Source organism: Podarcis erhardii (genome assembly GCF_964252035.2).
Source record: "Podarcis erhardii genome assembly, chromosome: 18".
In the NCBI taxonomy this organism is placed as follows: Eukaryota; Metazoa; Chordata; class Lepidosauria; order Squamata; family Lacertidae; genus Podarcis; species Podarcis erhardii.
Window position 1 is genome coordinate 9,583,310 of NC_138516.1, and position 24,825 is coordinate 9,608,134.

The following is a 24,825-nucleotide window of genomic DNA, read 5'->3' on the forward strand; positions in this document are numbered from 1 at the left end:
CTGGTGACTGGGGGCGGCCGCCGGGACCACATAACACCGGTCTTGAAAGACCTACATTGGCTCCCAGTATGTTTCCGAGCACAATTCAAAGTGTTGGTGCTGACCTTGAAAGCCCTAAACGGCCTCAGTCCAGTATCCCTGAAGGAGCGTCTCCACCCCCATCGTCCAGCCCGGACACCTGGGTCCATCTCCCAAGGGCCTTCTGGTGGTTCCCTCCCTGTGAGAAGCAAGGTTACAGGGAACCAGGCAGAGGCCTTCTCGGTGGTGGCGCCCTCCCATCAGGTGTCAAGGAAATAAACAACTACCTGACTTTTAGAAGACATCTGAAGGCAGCCCTGTTTAGGGACGCTTTTAACGTTTGACGTTTTATCGTGCTTTTAATATTTTGTTGGGAGCCGCCCAGAGCGGCCGGGAAAACCCGGCCGGATTGGCGGGGTATAAATAATAAATCATTATAATATTATTGTGATAATAATCACACTGCCTTTCCAACGAGGCCCCTTTGCAGATTTCTTAGGAAGGCGTTTCATGGCTGGCTGCAAAGAATCGTAATAAAAACTCAGCCCGTGTTAAAAACAGTGGTCTGTAATAAACAGCGACGAACCGCTGGCTTCAAAAGAACACATCTATAATGAAACCTCTGGAACGAGGACCACATGAGCTCATTTCTGGTTTTACTGCCTCTTCTCATTCTTCCCGAACCCCGTCCAATTTTAGCAGCCTAAACCAGCAAAGGCTACTGTGGAAGGCTTCCCAAAACCAACAACAATAAAATAAAATATTTATATATTTTTTTGAAAGAAAGAAAGCTCTGCTGATAATCTTCCAGCTCTGCCCGACTCGACCAGATTCCCCCGTTTCTCTTATTTCCCTCGGTCAAGACTTCGCTGTCCAAAAAGGCCTCTGAGCCAACAGGAGAGAGAGAAACGGGCTCCTATAAAGACTTGCTTTTTCCAACGCAGCTCCAGTTTCAAAGCGACCTGAGAGGAAGGACAACACTGGATCTCTGAGTCTCCTGTGTGTCCCAACCTGGGAGGAGGAGGGGGAAAAAGAAACCAAGCGTGCGAGGAATTCGAACCCGAGGCCAGAGAGATGGAGGGCCGGAAGGTGGAGGTTTTCCTCTGCTTGGTGCTTTTCGGCTGCGTGGCGGCTCAAGGTAAACGCCTTTTCTTTCCCTTCCAGTTTCCAGCCGTCGAATCGCAGGGCCACCCTGGAGGACATCAAGCCTGACCCCATTTCGGAGCAGGAATGAGGTGGCAGAAAATAGGGGCAGAGGCGAAACGTGTCAGGTTCTCAGACCCGCAAAGACGAAAAGTCCCTCCAAATCTGCCCCACTTTGAATTCCAGGATGATTCCTATAATTGGATGGTTTGACAAATGGGGAAGAGATTTATTCAAATTTATATGGCAGGGTAAGAGGTCCCATATTAAATATGAGTTGACTGCCGACCTTCTGATCGGCAAGTCCTAGGCTCTGAGGTTTAACCCACAGCGCCCACCTGCGTCCCCTATATAAATATAAATATATACATTTATATAAATATAAATACAAGTTACTTACTGATAAAAGAGAAAGGGGCGTATTTAGTCTCCCGGATCCAAAATTATATTATGAGGCACCCCCCAAAAAATAGAAATGCGATCTGGGAAATTCCCTCTTTTATTTTATTTTGGGGGGGGTGCGGGCAGGGGGAAGAGTATATTTTTTGTGAAAACGGCTGTACATTTGAGTTACAGCCCATTCAATCCAACCTGTTAAAATCCACAGGCTGTGTCTGTTCTTTCCGATGGGTCTACTCTGAGTAGGGCTACCATTCGATTCAGCTCCTTATAATGGGGGGAAATTCCTTGTGGAATTTTTCCCCCCCGTTGTGCAAAATTGCTTGCAGAAATTGTGTGTGTCTTTTGGGGGGGGGGGGTAGTGTGCAAATTTTGTGCGATTCAAGAGGGTGAAAGTTACACCTTTGTGAAGAGACGGAGCAAACTGAATCTTAAGACCTGACAAGGGGGATGATTAATAATAATAATAATAATAATAATAATCTGCTCCTGACAGAATATTAAAAGCATGATAGAATATCAAACGTTAAAAACTTCCTTAAACAAATCCAGAAAAGATTGGATTTGAAGCAGACTTTGGGGAGGAAAATTTCCATACAAAGGGGGGCAGATAATTTTCGAGCCCCCACTCCGAACTCCAACAGCTACAAGGCACAGCTACACACAAAAATTCACCCAAAAAGGGACCAAAATACTAAGGGAAATGTGTGAATGTTGCGTCTGAGCTGTGAAATCATGGTCTCTCCCTGAAATTCACGGAAGTGAAGACTTTTTCTTTTTCTTTTAGAACCCTCCTTATTTCTGCGGTCGTAAGATGTGCTGAACTTTTTACACCCTACGCCCTTTTAAAATGTGTATTTTGTGGGGGGGGAGCTATTGGGTTGTTGTTGTTTAATTCTTATTATGTATTTTTTTGGGGGGGGGTTATATCTTGATTTTGTTCTGTGAACCTCCCTGAGGACCGCCCCCCAGGTATAGGACAGTATATAAATTTAATAAGTAATAATCTATATATATCTCTCTCTGTGTGTGTCTCTTTCTATCTATCTCTCTATCTCTATCTATCTATCATCTATCTCTATCTCTATCTATCATCTATCTCTATCTATCTATCTACATCCATCATCTATCTTTATCTATATCTATCAATCATCTATCTATCTATCTATCTATCTATCTATCTATCTATCTATCTATCTATCTATCTATCTATCATCATCTATATCTCTATCATCTATCTATCTATCTATCTATCTATCTATCTATCTATCTATCATGTATCTATATCTATCATCCCTCTCTCTCCCTCCCTCCCTCCCTCCCTCCCTCCCTCCCTCCCTCTCTCTCTCTCTCTCTCTCTCATCTCTCTCTCTCTATCTATCATCTCTCTCTCTCTCTCTCTCTCTCTCTATCTATCTATCTATCTTTCATCTATGTAATTACACACACACACACACACACACACACATTGTGTTTAATTGCTGTATAACCAGCCCCGGGACCTCAGGGCAAAGGGCAGGGAATTATCACAGAACTTCATCATACCATCTTTGAGTTTTGTCGCATGCAGGATTCAAACCTGCCACCTTGGCATTAACCGTGCCTTAACCCAGTGTTTCTCGGCCTTTTCCCGGCCCTGGCCCCCTTTCTGACCTCGTTTCCTCCCCCCCCCCCCGTCCTACCAGCAGAAAGGTAGCTATTTTGCTTGTAAATAGAAACTTTACTGATAATTTTTTATAGTTATATAATTTCGCCTGTGGCCCCCGTGGAATATCTGGGTGTCTGTGGGGGCCATATGGCTGAGAAACATTGCTCTAACCAACTCAGACTAGACCCAAATGCTAAAAGAGGCCCAAAATGTCATTTATTCTAACCTCCTGCATAATAATAATAATAATAATAATAATAATAATAATAATAATATATGAATAAACTGAGGAGGAAGGGGAGTTCTCTGCCTCCCCATAATACTGGGGTCACCTGATGAAATCCTTGGGCAATAACTTCCTCGCAGGCTGTTGGAAGGACTTTGTGGATCGGCAGAACTCCTTGCCACTGGAAGTGGCGATGAGAGCCTTCAACCCAGCCGGCTCTTCTTAAAAAAGGGTTTAAATCATAGAATAGTTGGAAGGGAGCATGAGGGTCATTTAGTCCAACCCCCCTGCAATGCAGGGATCTATTGCCCAAAGTGGGGCTAACTCAAACCCACGACCCTTAGATTAAGAGTCTCACGCCCTCTACTTTGCAGGGAGGGGAAATGGGTCCGTTTGTGTGTTTGCTCCCGGCACAAATCTCAATCACGCAGACAGCTTTGCCTTCAAAGTTTAAATCGGCATTTCCGTTCCGATATCGGCGCAATTTCCTTCTGATCTGAGTCTGGCCAATGCCCAGTGCTGGAAATATTCTGAATTATTCCTTCCGTCTCCTCTGGGAATATAGAAGAGGATAAGAATCTTGATTTGCATCAGCCACTAGCCATAGCAATAAAAACATACTGAAGATAGAGGTAAAAAACTATAGAAAACACATTTTTGGGGGAGGAGCGTGTTTTGCATCTATAACCAAATAATAGATCTTATTCTAATCGCCCCTGCTAAAAACCTTGCAGTTTTTGCTGTCGCCTGATCATGTTGATCTGCTAAAAGGAAAGACTCCGTGCAGGATATATATTCCACCTCTTTTCTCCTTTTTTTTTTAGCTTTCCAAAAACATGCAGTCGAAAACATCCTGGGGCGAAACAGAAAAAATGGGAGGAATTTAATATATACTACTGTTCTTTACTGCCATCCCAGACCATCCCAGCCTGTCCTGATTTTATAGGGACAGTCCCAGATTTATAGAAGCCATCCGGTTTCTGATTTGATCCCAGTCAGATGGGTGGGGTAATAATAATAATAATAATAATAATAATAATAATAATAATAATTACACACATACAGCTTCAATGGATGTCCACAAATTCAGATGTTAGGCGGGAGGAAGAAAACATTTTCTCTGACCGTTAATAATAATAATAATTATTCCCCACATACAGCTTCAACAGATGTCCACTAAATCAGATGTTAGGCGGGAGGAAGAAAAAATTTTCACTGACCGTTAATAATAATAATAATGATAATTTATACCCCACCCATCTGGCTGGGTCTCCCCAGCCACTCTGGGCAGCTTACAGCACATACGAAAATTCAGCAAAACGTCTGGGTTTTCAGCGTTTGAGAACCAAGGTGTTTGAGAACCAAGGCGTTTCAGAACCAAGGCATTTCAGAACCAAGGCGTTTCAAAACCAAGGTATCACTGTACTCTTAAACGGGAATGACGAAAACATACATCATCGTGGGCACAAGCCTTGCAGTTCCACAGGTCTCTTTGAATGGGCTGTTGCACATTTCCCAACAGATCCACCGGCGAAGAACGAATCGCGCCCAGCCAAGGATCAGAAGAAGAGAGAGAGCGCCCGTTCGAGTTTTGACGCGGGAATGGTTGGTAGGTCATTTTGTCCTGGAAATACTGATTTATCTACGAGGGTTGTGGGGGGGGGGGAAGGCCGGAGAAGATTTTGCAAGAAACAAACAGACTGTTCTGTCTCGCTGTTGCACCTAATTCCTCCTTAAAGGGGTAAAGGGACCCCTGACCATTAGGTCCAGTCGTGGCCGACTCTGGGGTTGAGGCGCTCATCTCGCTTTACGGGCCGAGGGAGCAGGCGTACAGCTTCCGGGTCATGTGGCCAGCAGGACTAAGCCGCTTCTGGCGAAACAGAGCAGCGCACGGAAACGCCGTTTCCCTTCCCACCAGAGCGGCACCTATTTATCTACTTGCACTTTGATGTGCTTTCGAACTGCTAGGTTGGCAGGAACAGGGACCGAGCAACGGGAGCTCACCCCGTCCATCGCGGGGATTCGAACCGCTGACCTTCTGATCGGCAAGTCCTAGGCTCTGTGGTTTAACCCACAGCGCCACCCATATCCTTAAATTTGGTTTAATCTGATGCATTTTCCAGCTCACTTCCCACTGCTACAGTTGCCCCAGGATGCCCGTTCCACCTTTCTCAGAGCCTAGACATTGGAACTACCTGCCTCTTGACGACAGGAGGGTGACTTCGTCGTCTCCTTTTTTGGTGCCTGCTAAAACCATTGCGGTTTAGACAAGCCTACCCAGATACTTGGGACGTGGGTGGCGCTGTGGGTTAAACTACACAGCCTTGTTGTTGTTTAGTCGTTTAGTCATGTCCGACTCTTCGTGACCCCCTGGACCAGAGCACGCCAGGCCCTCCTGTCTTCCACTGCCTCCTGCAGTTTGGTCAAACTCATGCTGGTAGCTTCGAGAACACTGTCCCACCATCTCGTCCTCCGTCATCCCCTTCTCCTTGTGCCCTCCATCTTTCCCAACATCAGGGTCTTTTCCAAGGAGTCTTCTCTTCTCATGAGGTGGCCAAAGTCTTGGAGCCTCAGCTTCAGGATCTGTCCTTCCAGTGAGCACTCAGGGCTGATTTCCTTCCGAATGGAGAGGTTTGATCTTCTTGCAGTCCATGGGACTCTCAAGAGTCTCCTCCAGCACCAGAATTCAAAAGCATCCATTCTTCAGCAATCAGCCTTCTTTGTGGTCCAGCTCTCACTTCCTTACATCACTACTGGGAAAACCATAGCTTGAACTATACGGACCTTTGTTGGCAAGGTGATGTCTCTGCTTTTTGAGACGCTGTCTAGGTTTGTCATTGCTTTCCTCCCAAGAAGCAGGCGTCTTTTAATTTCGTGGCTGCTGTCACCATCTGCAGTTTTCATGGAGCCCAGGAAAGTCAAATCTCTCACTGCCTCCATTTCTTCCCCTTCTATTTGCCAGGAGGTGATGGGACCAGTGGCCATGATCTTCGTTTTTTTGATGTTGAGCTTCAGACCGTATTTTGCGCTCTCCTCTTTCACCCTCATTAAAAGGTTCTTTAATTCCTCCTCACCACTGTACATAAATCCAGCACCGGGGGGGGGGGGTGTGAGATGGAGGAGGCCCCCACAGCTCAGAAGTAGGGGCACCGGCCTCTTCTAAACCCCAGCTCTCCTTTGCAGGTGAGTGGACCTCGTGGTTCAACGTGGACCACCCGGGAGGCGAAGGCGATTTTGAGACCCTGGAAGCCATCCGCTTCTATTACCCGGATCGCGTCTGCGCCCAGCCCACCGCCATCCAGGCCCGGACCACCGAATGGGAGCTGCCGGAAGAAGTTTCGGAGGTGGTTCACTCCAGCCCCCAAGAAGGCTTCCGGTGCCACAACCAGGAGCAGCCCGGGGGCAAGACCTGTTCCAACTACCACGTCCGGTTCCTCTGCCCCCCAGGTGAGAGCGCTAAGGTGGCCGGCCCTTGCAGGCAGGACCACTCACCTGTCAATCACAGTGACATCCTGGCGACAGAAGGAATGTGTCATGCTTAATGGCATCACGAGGCTCCTCTGGACACCAGACCAGGTCTTGTTCTCCCGCCTTTCACTGAGCCCTGGAGACGGAGCTTAATTGGGAGAGGGAGGAGGGAAGGGCAGACAGCATCCCCTCCAACGTTTCTCCCCTGAAAATAGGGACATCCTATTCCATCCCCTCCAACATTTCTCCCCTGAAAATCAGGACTTCCTATTCCATCCCCTCCAAAGTTTCTCTTGTAAAAATAGGGACATCCTATTCCATCCCCTCCAATGTTTCTCCCTTGAAAATAGGGACTTCTTAATCCATCCCCTCCAACTTTTCTCCCCTCAAAATAGGGACGTCCTATTCCTTCCCCCCAACATTTCTCCCCTCAAAATAGGGACGTCCCAAGGAAAAGTGCGGTCAAAATTCCGGGATCGCATCAGAAACTGGGACGGCTTCTGTAAATCCTGTAAAACAAGGATGCTCAGAGAGTGCGAGACATCTCCAGAGAATGCATGTCGTAATTTGCACCTGGATCCCGCAGGGCTGACGCTTGCAGACTTCTTTCTCAGTTTCTTCATAATAAAAAATAAAAATTAAACATACTACCTGGGGAATCAAACCCTCCAACTTGAGACTTCAGGAAGGTTTTTTTTTTTTTTGCCTGGAGATTGTTCCTACAGCCGGATAGAGAGACCTGGGCTGAATTTGGGATCCCTAACTCCATTTTTTAAAAAAGCAATTGCGTTTTAAAGATGTTTTCCCCATGCTAAATATCCTTTCTGCCTTCTTCTCTCCCCTTCCTGGCTTCACATCGCTTCGAAAGATCCCACGGACTGGTTGGGGTGGTCAGCGTGGTCTTCCTGGAGCTCCTGTTCAAGGACGGCTTGCGGCACGAACGGCGTCCAGTCCAGGCACCGGACTTGCTTGAACAGCTCTCCTCCGGCCCTGGGGAGGCTGACCAAGTGCCCGGGGAAATCTGCCGAACGTCGGGCGTGCAGCAATGAACCTTGCCGAGGTAACGAGTGCGAATCCTGGGGTTGGGTGCCGCTGGGCTGGGCCGCGTTTGTTGTGGGCGTTCTGCCCCCAAAGCAGCTAGGCTCCTGCCCCAAGCTTCATTCTCTTAACTCCTTGCCTTTGGTCCTTGCCTATCTACCACACCCTCCAACATTTCTCCAATGAAAATAGGGGCATCCTATACCCTCCAACGTTTCTCCCCTGAAAATAGAGACGTCCTATTCCATCCCCTCCACCGTTTCTCCCCTGAAAATAGGGACGACCTATTCCATCCCCTCCAACATTTCTCCCCTGAAAATAGGGACGTCCTATTCCATCCCCTCCAACGTTTCTCCCCTGAAAATAGGGACGTCCTCTTCCATCCCCTCCAATGTTTCTCCCCTGAGAATAGGGACGTCCTATTCCATCCCCTCCAACGTTTCTCCCCTGAAAATAGGGACGTCCTATTCCATCCCCTCCAACGTTTCTCCCCTGAAAATAGGGACGTCCTCTTCCATCCCCTCCAATGTTTCTCCCCTGAGAATAGGGACGTCCTATTCCATCCCCTCCAACGTTTCTCCCCTGAAAATAGGGACGTCCTATTCCATCCCCTCCAACGTTTCTCCCCTGAAAATAGGGACGTCCTAATCCATCCCCTCCAACGTTTCTCCCCTGAAAATAGGGACGTCCTATTCCATCCCCTCCAACGTTTCTCCCCTGAAAATAGGGACGTCCTATTCCATCCCCTCCGACGTTTCTCCCCTGAAAATAGGGACGTCCTATTCCATCCCCTCCAACGTTTCTCCCCTGAAAATAGGGACGTCCTCTTCCATCCCCTCCAATGTTTCTCCCCTGAGAATAGGGACGTCCTATTCCATCCCCTCCAACGTTTCTCCCCTGAAAATAGGGACGTCCTCTTCCATCCCCTCCAATGTTTCTCCCCTGAGAATAGGGACGTCCTATTCCATCCCCTCCAACGTTTCTCCCCTGAAAATAGGGACGTCCTCTTCCATCCCCTCCAACGTTTCTCCCCTGAAAATAGGGACGTCCTAATCCATCCCCTCCAACGTTTCTCCCCTGAAAATAGGGACGTCTTATTCCATCCCCTCCAACGTTTCTCCCCCGAAAATAGGGACGTCCTATTCCATCCCCTCCAATGTTTCTCCCCTGAGAATAGGGACGTCCTCTTCCATCCCCTCCAATGTTTCTCCCCTGAGAATAGGGACGTCCTCTTCCATCCCCTCCAATGTTTCTCCCCTGAGAATAGGGACGTCCTCTTCCATCCCCTCCAATGTTTCTCCCCTGAGAATAGGGACGTCCTATTCCATCCCCTCCAACGTTTCTCCCCTGAAAATAGGGACGTCCTCTTCCATCCCCTCCAATGTTTCTCCCCTGAGAATAGGGACGTCCTATTCCATCCCCTCCAACGTTTCTCCCCTGAAAATAGGGACGTCCTCTTCCATCCCCTCCAACGTTTCTCCCCTGAAAATAGGGACGTCCTAATCCATCCCCTCCAACGTTTCTCCCCTGAAAATAGGGACGTCCTATTCCATCCCCTCCAATGTTTCTCCCCTGAGAATAGGGACGTCCTCTTCCATCCCCTCCAATGTTTCTCCCCTGAGAATAGGGACGTCCTATTCCATCCCCTCCAACGTTTCTCCCCTGAAAATAGGGACGTCCTCTTCCATCCCCTCCAATGTTTCTCCCCTGAGAATAGGGACGTCCTATTCCATCCCCTCCAACGTTTCTCCCGTGAAAATAGGGACGTCCTATTCCATCCCCTCCAACGTTTCTCCCCTGAAAATAGGGACGTCCTATTCCATCCCCTCCAACGTTTCTCCCCTGAAAATAGGGACGTCCTCTTCCATCCCCTCCAATGTTTCTCCCCTGAGAATAGGGACGTCCTATTCCATCCCCTCCAACGTTTCTCCCCTGAAAATAGGGACGTCCCATTCCATCCCCTCCATCGTTTCTCCCCTGAAAATAGGGACGTCCTATTCCATCCCCTCCAACGTTTCTCCCCTGAAAATAGGGACGTCCTATTCCATCCCCTCCAACGTTTCTCCCCTGAAAATAGGGACGTCCTATTCCATCCCTTCCAACGTTTCTCCTGTGGCAATAGGGACATCCTAAGGAAAATTGGGACCAAGCCGGGACAGCTTCTGTCAATCCGGGAAAATAGGGACACTCAGATGTTCTGCACCACCTCCTTTTGGAATTTGCAAAAGTCCAAGGAACAGGGGAGGCAATTGTTTGGGAAACGGAGACATAGGTTTGTCTGTCCCCCTCTTCCCAATGGGGTCAGCCCCTCACCAAAGAAAAATTTCAGGAATGCTGTAGTTGGTCTCCAAAAGGGCCTGTTGTTGTTTTTTATAGACAAGAGTTGTTTTTTTAATGAACCTCACTCCCGCCAACGCGAGATGCCAAGTACTTTCTGAGTCGTGCTTTGAACATTCTTGCTGAGACGGGAGAGTCATCCGATCTCCTTTTCCTCCTTGTTTTGCCTGGAAAAAGGAGGGCAGCCTCTACAAATACTCTTTTTCTCTTGGTTTCTGGCTGAGGGCTGGCAAGCCCTCTGCAATTCTTCCCTCTCAAGCTCCTCCAAAACGGCAGCCGAATGTTTTCCCCTGAGGTTTCGTGATGGAAATAGCAGAGGCGCGAGACGGGTCCGTGCCATGCGCTCTGGTGTGAGAGCAGGAATTTAAAAGCTTGAAGGGGGTCCTCCATCCTGGGGGGGTCATCCAGTCTGACCCACTGCAATATCAGCTAAATAATCTGCAGCAAAACCAGCTGATGTCTCGGGCGACTGGCGGGGACCTGGACCAAAGGTTTGGGCCTGATTCTGACTGCAGGCCAGAGATTTGCCGCCCTCTTCTCTGCACACATGATACTTCCCCTGCCCCTGGTGGGGTAGTTTGGCCAGTGCCGGATTTACATATAAGCTAAACAAGCTCTAAGGGACGCGGTTGGCACTGTGGGTTAAACCACTGAGCCTAGGACTTGCCGATCAGAAGGTCGGCGGTTTGAATCCCCACGACAGGGTGAGCTCCCGTTGCTCGGTCCCTGCTCCTGCCCACCTAGCAGTTCAAAAGCACGTCAAAGTGCAAGAAGATAAATAGGTACCGCTCCGGTGGGAAGGTAAATGGCGTTTCCATGTGCTGCTCTGGTTCGCCAGAAGTGGCTTAGTCCTGCTGGCCACATGACCCGGAAGCTGTACGCCGGCTCCCTCGGCCAATACAACAAGATGAGCACTGCAACCCCAGAGTCGGCCACAACTGGACCTAACGGTCAGGGGTCCCTTTACCTTTAAACAAGCTCTAGCTTAGGGTCCTGCTCTCTTGGGGGCCCCCAAAAAAATTAAAGGGAAAAAAGCTGGATGTACACTTCCAAAATATAAGACAAATAACCAAATAAAATAAAACCTGCATACAGCAACAGTGTTTTGTGTTGTGTAGGCTCCCAGGATGTAACTCATGGGCCCTGCCTACTCCCTAAAATTTCACTGGTTTGCTCCTTTCTATATATAGTGTTTTGTGTTGTGTAGGCCCCTAGGGTGTAAGTCAGTGGTGGCCAAACTTCGCCCTCCAGCTGTTTTGGGACTACAATTCCCATCACCCCTGACCACTGCTCCTGTTAGCTAGGGATGATGGGAGTTGTAGTCCCAAAACAGCTGGAGGGCCAAGTTTGGCCATCACGGATGTCAGTCACGGGCCCCGCCTGCTCCCTAAAATATCACTAGTTTGCTCCTTTCTATATATAGGGTGCCTACATTCTGCATGGACTGGTTGCATGGCCACATGGGCAAATGGCGTGAGATACCTCTTAGGTCCATCAATTACCATATAGCATATATTCAACACGAAAAACAGCAACCATTTGTTGTTGGCAAAGGACAGCTGGACATGGAAAGGACCCCATTACCTTCAGGAGCTGAGGGCCTCATCAAACCGAAATCCGGCCCTGGGTTAGGCTGATGCTGAAACCACTGCACCACGCTGCCTCTCATCGCTTGTTGCTGGCAGATTCAGTCCCGTAACCTCCAGCACAATCATTTTTCCATTGGATGTTGTCAACGCGGCTGTCCTTTCATCCGTTATATCCGCTATCGCGTCATCGCTTTGTTATGTTATTAGGAAATTGCATTGCAGCGTTTGGTTTTCAAAGGCGTTCCTTTTTCCCCGTAACTCCTTTTCCGAATTTATAACACATCCACTCCAAATTAAAACTAATTTAATACAATTCCCCCCCCCAAAGAAAAACTTGGCTTCCCACTCAAGATATTTCCATCGTTTCCCCTTACACAAGCTGCTTATTTTACAAATTTATCTTGGATTAATACCCTTTTCTTCTTCTTTTAGTAAATTCCTCATCGCTCAGCTCCTCCTGCATACAGATAAAATTATATCAAACAAAAACAAGTGGCCTTATAGCAATTTAATTATTTCACTCTTCTTTTTGAGTTGCGTGTAAATACGTTTTCTTATCCCTGATAGTCTTTCCCCTCTGCCCACAAAAAGCTCCCAATACAAAGCGTTCCTGTTTCCTTTGCTGTAAATCACTTTGAGACTGATTTTTGTGTGTAGGAAATTAACACCCAAAGACCAGTCATCATATTCACACAAACACCCCCCCCCATCATCATCATATCACAGCATCCACTCATGTCAATGAGTCTCCTCTGAGTAGGACGAACGTCAGCTGCAATCCCGGGTCAGCAACTCCCGAGGAGGCGTATATCGGATCGAGGCCAATCAGACGTGTGAAATCCCCTTTTTGTTGTTGTTGTTGAGTCGTTTAGTGGTGTCCGCCTCTTCGTGGCCCCCTGGACCAGAGCACGCCAGGCCCTCCTGTCTTCCACTGCCTCCCACAGTTTGGTCAGACTCATGCTGGCAGCTTCGAGAACACTGTCCCACCATCTCGTCCTCTGTCGTCCCCTTCTCCTTGCGCCTTCCATCTTTCCCAGCATCAGGGTCTTTTCCAGGGAGTCTTCTCTTCTCCTGAGGTGGCCAAAGTCTTGGAGCCTCAGCTTCAGGATCTGTCCTTCCAGTGAGCACTCAGGGCTGATTTCCTTCCGAATGGAGAGGTTTGATCTTCTTGCAGTCCATGGGACTCTCAAGAGTCTCCTTCAGCACCAGAATTCAAAAGCATCCATTCTTTGGCGATCAGCCTTCTTGATGGTCCAGCTCTCACCTCCATACATCACTACTGGGAAAACCAGAGCTTGAACTATACAGACCTTTGTTGGCAAGGTGATGTCTCTGCTTTTTGAGACACTGTCTAGGTTTGTCATTGCTTTTCTCCCAAGAAGCAGGCATCTTTTAATTTCGTGGCTGCTGTCAACATCTGCAGTGATCATGGAGCCCAAGAAAGTAAAATCTCTCACTGCCTCCATTTCTCCATTTCCCCTTCTGTTCAGCGGTGTAGCGTGGGTTGTCAGCACCCGGGGCAAGGCAAGTAATTTGCGCCCCCTAACCTGGGGCAAGGCAAGTAATTTGCGCCCCTAACCCCTAACCTGCCGCCGCTGCCAGCTTCTTCTTGCTGCTGCCTGGGCTGGGGTATTTACGGTAAGGTAGCCACGGCGGCGGCGGGTCCGTGTCAGGTGATCTGAGGCGAGTTGCCACTGCCGCCCAAACGACGCCGCTTGCCCGGAGGAGGAGGGCAGAGAGGCGAGGAAAATGCAACATGGCCTGGCAGCGGCAGCGGTGGGGCTGTGAGGAGGGGCTGCCTGGCGTGCCCTCCGCGGCCCTGATGCACAGGGACCGCAGCAAGTGCTGAGAGCCGCTGCCTGCCGGACGCCTTCAGCCCGGACGCACACACAGCTCGTCGGTTCCGCGAGACATGGGGCTCTGCTACAGCCTGCGCCCGAGGCTCTTCGGGGACTTCGGAGGCGGCGAGCGCGCCCCCCCCAGATGTTGCGCCCGGTGTGGCCGGCCCCCCTGCACCCCCCATGCTACGCCACTGCTTCTGTTTGCCAGGAGGTGATGGGCCCAGTGGCCGTGATCTTCGTTTCTTTGATGTTGAGCTTCAGACCATTTTTTGCGCTCTCCTCTTTCACTCTCAATAAAATCCCCTTTAGCGTGCCTCTTTTTTTGCACGGAAGCGGGTTCTAATCCTGCGTCTTCCGCCCCCACAGAGCCCCATTGGAGCAGCTGGGGGGCCTGGAGCCCCTGCTCAAAAACCTGCGGCGGCGGAGGGAAGAGGGTCCGTCGGCGGAGCTGCCCGAAGTCCAAACTCGTCCGCTGCCCCGGCCGTCCCTCGGAGGTGCAGAAATGTTCGCTGTCACCCTGTCCAGGTACCAAACCTCTCTCTTTGCTCCCCTGGCAAAGTTTCTCTGCACCTGCCCAGGTATCCCCATCCTAGCACCTGCCCTTATCCTCCCCCTCTGCTTTTCCCTCCCTCCCTCCCTCCCTTCCACCCACCCATCACCCCCTCCATTTCTTCTACCATCACTTACCTGCCTACCTAATGACATTACATACACCATCACTTCCTTCAGATCTTTGGTGACTGGCCTCCTGCCATCCACCGTCACTTCTTCTGCCATTACTTGCCTCCTTCCGTCCATCACTTGTTTACTTACTTTTGCCATCACTTGCCTCCTTCCATTACTTATTTTATTTCTCTTTCTTTCTTCTGCCATCACCTCCTCCTTCCTTCCTTCCTTCCTTCCTTCCTTCCCTCCTTCCTTCCTTCCTTCCTTCTGCCATCACTTGCCTCCTTCCATCACTTATTTTCTTTCTCTTTCTTTCTTTCTTCTGCCATCACTTGCCTCCTTCCATCCATCGCTTATTTACTTACTTTTGCCATCACTTGCCACCTTCCATTACTTATCCTTCCTTCCTTCCTTCCTTCCTTCCTTCCTTCCTTCCTTCCCTCCTTCCTTTTGCCATTGCTTGCCTCCTTCCATCACTTATTTTCTTTCTCTTTCTTTCTTTCTTCCTTCCTTCCTTCTGCCATCACTTGCCTCCTTCCATCACTTATTTTCTTTCTCTTTCTTTCTTTCTTTCTTTCTTCTGCCATCACTTGCCTCCTTCCATCCATCGCTTATTTACTTACTTTTGCCATCACTTGCCTCCTTCCATTACTTATTTCCTTCCTTCCTTCCTTCCTTCCTTCCTTCCTTGCGCCATCACCGGCCTCCTTCCTTCCATCCATCGCTTACTTACTTACTTTTGCCATCACTTACCTCCTTCCATTACTTATTTTATTTCTCTTTCTTTCTTCTGCCATCACCTCCTCCTTCCTTCCTTCCTTCCTTCCTTCCACCATCACTTACTTACTTCCCTCTGACTCACCACTCACTCACTCACTCACTCACTTATTTCTATCATTCCTCTGTTCCTTTAATTCGCTGTCCCTCCCTCTTCCCCTTCCTTCCTTCCTTCCTCTACTCACGAGTGCACACTCACACCAGTAAACATCACAGCGCAGTTCTCTATCCAAGCAACATGCACCAAAATGCAGACGCCGGAGGGAAGGGTATACAGGAAAAAATATATATATTCATAGAAACATCGCACAGAAGTGCACCATAGAAGGAACAGCTGCTTTGCAAAAAAAAAAAAAAAAAGTATATAATAAGTAAAACTGCATGCAAAAGATGTGTATTATCAGGCAAAATTTGCACTAAAACACTAAGGGATTTTCATGTGGACTTTTCTATTTTTTAAAAAAAATCCAAGCAGATATGGAAATGTGAAATTAAGATGGAGAGGCAAATCTTCCCATTCTCAGTTTTCCCATCCGTCAGGCCCCTCACATGTACCCTTCGCTCCCTGCAAAGGGGAATTCTTTAGTTGGGATTTCCCTCCTTGCAGGGGGTTGGAATAATAATAATAATAATAATAATAATAATAATAATAATATTTATACCCCGCCCATCTGGCTGGGCTTCCCCAGCCACTCTGGGCGACTTCCAAAAAAATATTAAAATACTGTAATACATCAAGCATTAAAAGCTTCCCTAAACAGGGCTGCCTTCAGATGTCTTCTAAAAGTCACATAGTTGCTTATTTCCTTCACATCTGATGGGAGGGCGTTCCACAGGGAGGGCGCCACCACCGAGAAGGCCCTCTGCCTGGTTCCCTGTAACTTGGCTTCTCGCAGTGAGGGAACCACCAGAAGGTCCTCGGAGCTGGACCTCAGTGTCCGGGCAGAACGATGGGGGTGGAGATGCTCCTTCAGGGATACTGGACTGAGGCCGTTTAGGGCTTTCAAGGTCAGCACCAACACTTTGAATTGTGCCTGGAAACGTACAGGGAGCCAATGTAGGTCTTTCAGGACTGGTGTTATGTGGTCTCGGCGGGCACTCCCAGTCACCAGTCTAGCTGCCGCGTTCTGGATTAGTTGTAGTTTCTGGGTCACCTTCAAAGGTAGCCCCACGTAGAGCGCATTGCAGTAGCCCAAGCAGGAGATAACCAGAGCATGCACCACTCTGGCCAGACAGTCTGCAGGGAGGGTCTCATCCTGCGTACCAGATGGAGCTGCCCTGGACACAGAACTGACCTGTGCCTCCATGGACAGCTGTGAGTCCAAAATGGCTCCCAGGCTGCTCACCTGGTCCTTCAGGGGCCCAGTTGCCCCATTCAGGACCAGAGAGTCCCCCACACCTGCCTGCCTCCTGTCCCCCAAAAACAGTACTTCTGTCTTGTCAGGATTCAACCTCAATCTGTTAGCCGTCATCCATCCTCCAACCGTCTCCAGACCTTCACTGGTTCTGATTTAAAAGAGAGGTAGAGCTGGGTATCATCCGCATACTGGTGAACACCCAGCCCAAACCCCCTGATGATCTCTCCCAGAGGCTGCATGTAGATGTTGAAAAGCATAGGGGAGAGGACAAAACCCTGAGGCACCCCACAAGTGGTCCCTCCTAACTCTACAATTGTGTGGCTCTGTGTTTCCAGCTTGCCAGCTCAGCTGTGATGTGGGCATCCCCAGCAAGGACTGTACCAGCTGCACCTGCCCCAATCACACCGTCCTGGGCACCGTACGGAGTGCAAAGGCCATGGCCCTCGCCGGCGCCCAGATCTTTCTCCAGGACCGGCCCCTGGCCCTGCTGGCCAAGAGCAACCGGCGCGGCCAGTTCACCGTCCGAGGTATCTGCGCAGGGAGCGGGGCCAACGTCAGCGCAAAGCTCGAGAGGTTTGCCCAAGGCACTGCCCCGACGATCGCCAACAGCTCTCGGACATCTGTGGTGGACATAGTGCTCCATCGACTAGGTAACAGGGCGGACTCCGATTCTTTAGCCGCATTGAGATAATAATCATCATCATCATTCTCTATTACGGTCCAGAGACCCAACAAATCGTTGCAAAGCAATGCACAATTCATACAGCCTACCACCAGGTTAAACAAGCATTTTGTTCAAAAGACAGGGATCATTGGTTCTTGCAACCACCGATAAAAACCTCGCCACTGCTAATGTTCTCACGTTTGTCCGGTCTTCCAATAGGAACCTGACATCGTCTCCCAACAGAATACTAAAAACACGATAAAACACCAAACATTAAAAGCTTCCCTAAAGAGGGCTGCCTTCAGATGTCTTCCAAAAGTCCGACAGTTGTTTATTTCCTTGACATCTGACGGGAGGGCGTTCCACAGGGCGGGCGCCACCACCGAGAAGGCCCTCTGCCTGGTTCCCTGTAGCTTTGCTTCTCGCAGGGAGGGAACCGCCAGAAGGCCCTCGGCGCTGGACCTCAGTGTCTGGGCTGGACGATGGGGGTGGAGACGCTCCTTTGGGTCTACTGGTCCATTTAGGGCTTTGAAGGTCAGCACCAACTCTTTGAATTGTGCTCGGAAACGTCCTGGGAGCCAATGTAGGTCTTTCAGGACTGGTGTTATATGGTCTCGGCGGCCGCTCCCAGTCCCCAGTCTGGCTGCCGCATTCTGGATTAGTTGCAGTTTCCGGGTCACCTTCAAAGGAGCACCTTTTTTAAAAAAACAGGTCATTTATGTATTTATTTATCCTGATTTTATACTACTACTCTCTCTCCCCCCCCCCCCCGTCCATTCCCGGCAGAAAAACCTTACATGGTTTCCCATCCAGAAGAGAAAGTGAGGACAGTTGGACAAAGCGTACGGTTTTGCTGCAAAGCCCAGGGTGTTCCGGAGCCAATGAAGTATTACTGGTGAGTGGCTGGGATCGGGGCCCGTTGTTGTGGAAGGAGGAGGAAGAGGGGCTCCTTTCCAAAACACACTCTCTCTCTTTCTCATATCAAACAATTTATACGCCGCTTAGCTGCAATAGCCTCTGCGCTGCTTAGAAAGATTGTTGTTGTTGTTTAGTCGTTTAGTCGTGTCTGCCTCTTTGTGACCCCCTGGACCAGAGCACGCCAGGAACTCCTGTCTTCCACTGCCTCCCGCAGTTTGGTCAGACTCATGCTGGTCGCTTCGAGAACACTGTCCCACCATCTCGTCCTCCGTCGTCCCCTTCTCCCTGTGCCCTCCATCTTTCCCAACATCAGGGTCTTTTCCAGGGAGTCTTCCCTGAGGTGGCCAAAGTCTTGGAGCCTCAGCTTCAGGATCTGTCCTTCCAGTGAGCACCCAGGGCTGATTTCATTGCACAAAAAGAGATGAATCCAGTCAAAACGATCAAATCAAGCATCAATTAAAATTCTTGCTGGAATAATAAAAAAAAGGTCTTCAGGCAGAAGTTCAACAGGGAGAGGGGGCCTGTTCTGATTGGGCGGCTCTAGTGAATGATAATATAATAATAATTTATTATTTATACCATGCCCATCTGGCTGGGTTTCCCCAGCCACTCCAGGATGCTGCTGCAGAAATAGTAATGCCCAGACTATGAGATTAGACCCCAAAATATTAACCAAAGGCTGCTGGTGAGGTACGAAATTCAAGTTACCTCTATAAACCGGAAGAAGTGGGATTGTTTAAACTTCCCCTCCACCCCATTTTCACCCTTATTACATCTGTCCTCAATGCATCTGTCTTCGTTGCATCTGTCTTCGTTGCATCTGTCTTCACTCATCGGGGCCATAGCTGTCAAGCGTCCCTTATTTGGTGGGAAAGTCCCTTATCCCAGCGCCATGTCCCGCTGCTGTCCCTTATTGATGATGTCCCTTCAATTTCCCGGGTTTCAAAGGAAGCAGCTCCTCTCCCTCCCTCCCTCCCTGCCGGCCAGGGAGGAGGGAGGCTCCAACTGTGTTGCTTGCCTGTGTTGCTCACCCAATCAGGAGTCTGAGAACGACTGGGGGGTGGAGCTTGCATGCCTTGTGCCGATCAAATCAGCCGCGTTGCCTGGGGACTCGCCTTTGCTCAGCGCTTCCCAGCGGAGAGGTGACGGTGGTTTTCCTTGCTGCGTCCCCTTTGCCGGGTTGCTGCGCTGTGGGAACCACCACTTGAGGCTTCGTTTGGCTGCTGGCTGGGCTTTCTGCCTTTGGCTCGGAGGGGCTCAGAAGTCGAACATACCAGCACTCTGAAAATCCCTTATTTTGGCTGCTGACCCCTTATTTTCGAGGCTGCTGGCCCCTTCTTTTCAAATCTGTAAGTTGCCAGCTATGATCGGGGAGCATCAGAAAGCTTCCAAGCTCACAAGAGCCGACAGCCAGCCAGAGGGAAAGGAGCTTACTGTCAGTTTGCAGCCCTGATCGCTCAGTCGGCCTCTGACCTCCCCCTTCCCCATTTCCTCTCTTCCTCCAGGTATCACAACGGGACCCTCCTGGACCGCAAGGTGCACAGATATGACAGCAGCTTAGTGCTGAGGGGCCTGCGGCCAAATCAGGCTGGCTCATACCACTGCAAAGCCAGCAATGACCTCGGCTCCGTCAAGTCCTCCGTGGCCCAGTTGGCTGTGATAGGTGAGCTCAGGTTCCTGCTCCGAGGCAAAACTCGGGCTGGGTGAGATTCAGGCTTGATTCTTTGGAACCCGAACGTCCGACGGAGATCCTGATTGGCTGCAGGAGCTTCCTGCAGCCAATCAGAAGCCACGCTTTGGTTTCCGAACGTTTTGGAAGTCGGACGGCCTTCTGCAACGGATTAAATTCGATTTCCGAGGTATCACTGTATATCGGTATATCACAATGTTTAGGTAAAGGTAAAGGGACCCCTGACCATTAGGTCCAGTCATGGCCGACTCTGGGGTTGCGGTGCTCATCTCGCTTTACTGGCCGAGGGAGCCGGCGTACAGCTTCCGGGTCATGTGGCCAGCAGGACTAAGCCGCTTCTGGTGAACCAGAGCAGCGCACGGAAATGCCGTTTACCTTCCCGCCGGAGCGGTACCTATTTATCTACTTGCACTTTGACGTGCTTTCGAACTGCTAGGTTGGCAGGAGCAGGGATTGAGCAACGGGAGCTCACCCCGTTGTGGGGATTCGAACCGCCAGCCTTCTGATTGGCAAGCCCTAGGCTCTGTGGTTTAACCCACAGCACCACCCGCGTCCCTCGCGATGTTTAGCTGGTGATATATCACAAGCTTGGAAACCAGGTATCGCCTAGCCCTGTTCTTGAGCCACAAACCAGCTCTACCAGCTGCTAACAGATCTCTTGTTTGTTGAATAATTGGCGTAGCTAATTGGTTTACGACCCCAATTAGCCCCAGCTTACAACGATCTCCAGTCCGGCACGTTTCCCTCTAGCTGCGCCGATCCTTCGTTCCGCCACGAAATGCAGAGTAAACACAGCAGACCTGTCGCTTCCCGGTGATTTAGATGATGCAAACACACCCAGGCATTAGTGTGTTTATTTAACAGTGTTTATTCAAGCAGTAAAACAAAAACATCACTTCTCAGATTCTCCCTGGGCTGCTAGCGTTCATGGCTGCCGTCTCCTTCAGAGACAAACAGGCAGTGAGGAACAACTCCTCCCTCCTTCTGAGTCACGCGTCAGGAATGGACAGACGTCATCCAGAACTCCTTAACCCTATGAGTTCTGAAACCACTAACATTGTTTTGGTCCTCTCCTATCGTTTCAGACCCAGGCGTCCCAGCCTGCACTGCCGAGCCAGAAGAATACCTCATCAAACTCCCCGACGAGTGTTTCCAAGAGGAGACGGGCTCCCAGTTCTACAACGTCGGCCAGTGCCCCAATGCCCGCTGTGCTGGCAGCCTTGCCGACGGACTGCAGTGCCGGGATGCCACACAGCACTGCTGCGGCACGCGCCGCATGGAAGTGCGGGAGATTCGCTGCATCGGGTATGTCCTCCCCATCAAGGTGGTTGCGGAGTGCGGCTGCAGCTCGTGCACCCAGCCCAAGGTACTGGTCCGTGGCAAGGCTTCGGCGGCGGACGATGGCGAACCTCTGCGCTTCGGTGAGATCTACCTGGGTGCCGAGAAGATTGGCTTCACTGGTTACAAGGGCACCTTCACCATCGAGGTTCCACCGGACACGGAGAGGCTGGTGGTGAAGTTTGTGGACCGGACGCAGAAATTTGTCGAGGCCGTCAAGGTCTTCCCATTTGACCAGCGTGGTGGAGCCGTCTACCAGGACGTCAAGCTGTTAAGGAGGAAGGAGCCGGTTGACTTGCAAGCCTTGGAGACCAACGTCATCCAGCTTGGAGAAGTAGCTGGAGAGGACCCTATCGGGGAGATTGTCATCCCCTCGGGATCTTTCTTCAGGCCCGACGGGCTACCGTACAACGGGACTGTACGGGCCAGCGTCACCTTCGTGGATCCACGGGACTTTGCCACCGTGAACGCCGCCTCCAGCGACTTGAATTTCATCAACGCCGACGGTGACCTCTCCCCTCTCCGGACTTACGGCATGTTTTCCATGGACTTCTGGGAAGAGGGCAGCAACCAGGGATTAGAGGCCAGGAGCGTGGAGGTCAAGATGGACGCCGAGCTCATCAAGATGCCGGGGCACATCCAGAAAATGAAGCTCTGGTCCCTCAACCCCGTGACAGGCCTGTGGGAAGAGGAGGCCTCCTTTAAGCGGGCCGCGGCAGGGCGCCGCAAACGCGAGGAGAGGGCCTTCCTGATTGGCAACCTGGAAATTCGTGAGAGGCGGCTGTTCAACCTGGACGTACCAGAGAATCGCCGCTGCTTCGTCAAGGTCCGAGCCTACATCAACGAAAAGCTCAACCCCAATGAACAACTGGAAGGAGTGGTGGTCACTCTAGTGAACCTTGAGCCCCGGCCTGGCTTTCCGTCCAACCCTCAGGCCTGGGGCCGCTTTGACAGCGTGGTGACAGGTCGCAACGGTGCGTGCCTTCCTGCCTTCTGTGACGGCCAGCAGGCCGATGCCTACACTGCCTACGTCACTGCCACGATGGGCGGGGAGGAGCTGGAGGCCGTGGCTTCCAGCCCGAAGCTCGACCCTCGCGCCGTGGGTGTTTCTCAGCCGTACCTCAACAAGCTGGGCTACCGGCGATCCGACCATGAGGACCCAGCCCTCAAGAAGACGGCCTTCAAGATCAATCTCGCCAAGCCCAACCAGAACAACATCGACGAGACCAACGGTCCCATCTACCCTTACCGGAGCCTGAGGGATTGCGACCAGGCGCCCGTCACAGCCAACCACTTCCGCTTCTACCGGGTGGAAGTGGACAAGTATGAGTACAACGTGGTGCCGTTTAAGGAGAGCGATTTGACGTCGTGGACCGGAGATTACCTCTCCTGGTGGCCCAACCCTCAAGAGTTCCGGGCTTGCTACATCAAGGTGAAGATCAACGGGCCTCAACAATACATGGTCCGGTCTCGAAACGTGGGGGGCAGTCACCCCAGGATTCGGGGGCAACTTTACGGCCTGCGGGACTCTCAGAGCGTCCGGGACCTCGAGACGTATAACACATCAGCTGCTTGTGTCGAGTTCAAGTGCAGCGGAATGCTGTTTGACCAGGGACTTGTCGACAGGACTTTGGTGTCCGTCATCCCACAGGGGAGCTGCCGTCGTACGGCGGTCAACAGCTACCTGAGGGAGTACCTCGGCCGCCATCCACCTGTCGTGGAAAACAACGATACCTCGGCCTTCGCCATGCTGGCTCCTGTGGACCCTCTGGGGCACAACTACGGCATCTACACCGTGACCGACCAGAACCCGCGCCTGGCCAAGGAAATTGCCATCGGCCGCTGCTTTGACGGCACCTCGGATGGGTTCTCGCGGGAGATGAGATCTGACCGGGGTACGGCGGTCACCTTCTACTGCCAGGAACGGCCGGTGGGGCGTAAGAGCTTCTTCCAGCGTCTGCTTGAAGCCCCCGCCCAGACGCTGACTGAGATCCGGCGTGAAATGGGGGAAAACGAACAGCTGCGAGGAGCTTCTCAGGTGGTGGCGTACCCGGCAGGGTTTCGGACCATGTTTGCGGCGCAGGCCCGTCGGACCCCCAGCCGCAGGAGGAGGGTGGGTGCTTCACAGACCGGACAGTGAGCAAGGAAGAGAACTGATGGGCCGTCTTCACATGAAACTGGCCCGTTCCTCATCTCTCTCAAGCTGAGTGAGGAGGTGTATCCATGAGGAAAGCTTTGTCCTGCCTCCCTCCAGATTGATGCCTCAAAACCAAGAAAGATAAACACAATCTCCTGGCCTCACGCCTGCCGTTAATCCCCAGTGTCAATTCCTTAACCCACACCCTGCCTGTGGTCTTCCCCAAGAGTGTAGTGGTAAATTGTGAAGGGCAAGGGGCTCATTTTGATTGCCCCCCATATCCCTGGTCCCAAGGTGAGTGCCATAGTCGTGGCTACTCCCCAGGAATAGCCACACCCCCAAGGAGCGCCTCTAATTGCACACGCGAGGATAGCCACGCCCACAAGGAAAGCCACGCCCCATGGATAGAAAGCCACACCCCCCCACAGAGGGTCCCAAAATATAGGCAGCAGGTTCAGTTCATTACAGTGGTACCTCGGGTTAAGTACTTAATTCGTTCCGGAGGTCTGTTCTTAACTTGAAACTGTTCTTTTTTTCTTTTTTTTTATAAAATATTTATTAGGGTTTTTTATAAAAGAAATACAAAGATAATAAACAGCATTGCTTTGTTTTAACAAAATTTCATAACTTCTTTGGACTTCCTCACGTCTCCCGCTCCCACTTACATCGTTAATAAATTTTTTCAAGCAAATTATCATCTTATTTGCAAATTTATAACCACTCAATTCAATATAGTGTAACAATTCTCCGACAAATTTTTGTTTCTCTTAATCTCATTTATCGTCAATTTCCGATCCAATTTAGTGATGGCCAATTGTTTATAACCAAGCATCCTTATTAACATTCGTCTAAATCACAATATTTTTGTAGATAAATCTTAAATTTCTTCTTAAATTTCTTTAAAACTTGAAACTGTTCTTAACCTGAAGCAGCACTTTAGCTAATGGGGCCTCCTGCTGCCGCAGCGCCGCCGGAGCACGATTTCTGTTCTCATCCTGAAGCAAAGTTCTTAACCCGAGGTACTATTTCTGGGTTAGCGGAGTCTGTGACCCGAAGCGTATGTAACCTGAAGCGTATGTAACCTGAGGTACCACTGTATTCACACAGTGTACATAGAGCACGATACATGGTTGATTCAGATTGGCATAACCGCCACCCAATTCATTGTTTCCTTCGACTAAATCGCCCCAGGCCTAATGGCGTTGGCTTTAGCCAGCTGAATACATGCCACATTGGAAAGAATCACCCCTACATAAACCGAATGAAGCGGGAACCCCGTCAAAGAAAAGGGCAGACATACCTAGCCTCTCCTCAGTTGCTTTCCTCCTCCTCCGACTTCCCTCGATGTTAACATGTCGCAAACAAACTTGAAAGCCTTGTCGTCGCCTCATTCGCTTGCAGCGGAAGAGCAATGTTGTGCTTTGGGGACATCAGATTTGGCCACCGGCGAGAGCAAGACACCGGACGAGATGGGTTTGATCCAGCGCTCTTCTGATGTTCTTAGGCTGACCGGTAATTTAAAACTCGGAAACCCCTGGGGAGATCAATATAGTCTTGCGGCCCCCCCCCA

At 50.4% G+C, this 24,825-nt stretch overlaps 1 protein-coding gene across 1 annotated transcript; it reads left to right on the forward strand.

Moving 5' to 3' along the window:
* Nucleotides 1-553: 553 nt before the first annotated feature.
* CILP2 (cartilage intermediate layer protein 2) lies at nucleotides 554-23,780 on the forward strand. The gene is made up of 9 exons (XM_081846038.1): nucleotides 554-1,156; nucleotides 4,957-5,043; nucleotides 6,618-6,881; nucleotides 7,771-7,962; nucleotides 14,074-14,232; nucleotides 16,844-17,158; nucleotides 17,959-18,067; nucleotides 19,596-19,753; nucleotides 20,866-23,780. The coding sequence occupies exons 1-9, from the start codon at nucleotides 1,093-1,095 to the stop codon at nucleotides 23,256-23,258; spliced, it is 3,741 nt and encodes a 1,246-aa protein (XP_081702164.1). The 5' UTR covers nucleotides 554-1,092; the 3' UTR covers nucleotides 23,259-23,780.
* The last annotated feature ends 1,045 nt before the right edge of the window (nucleotides 23,781-24,825 follow it).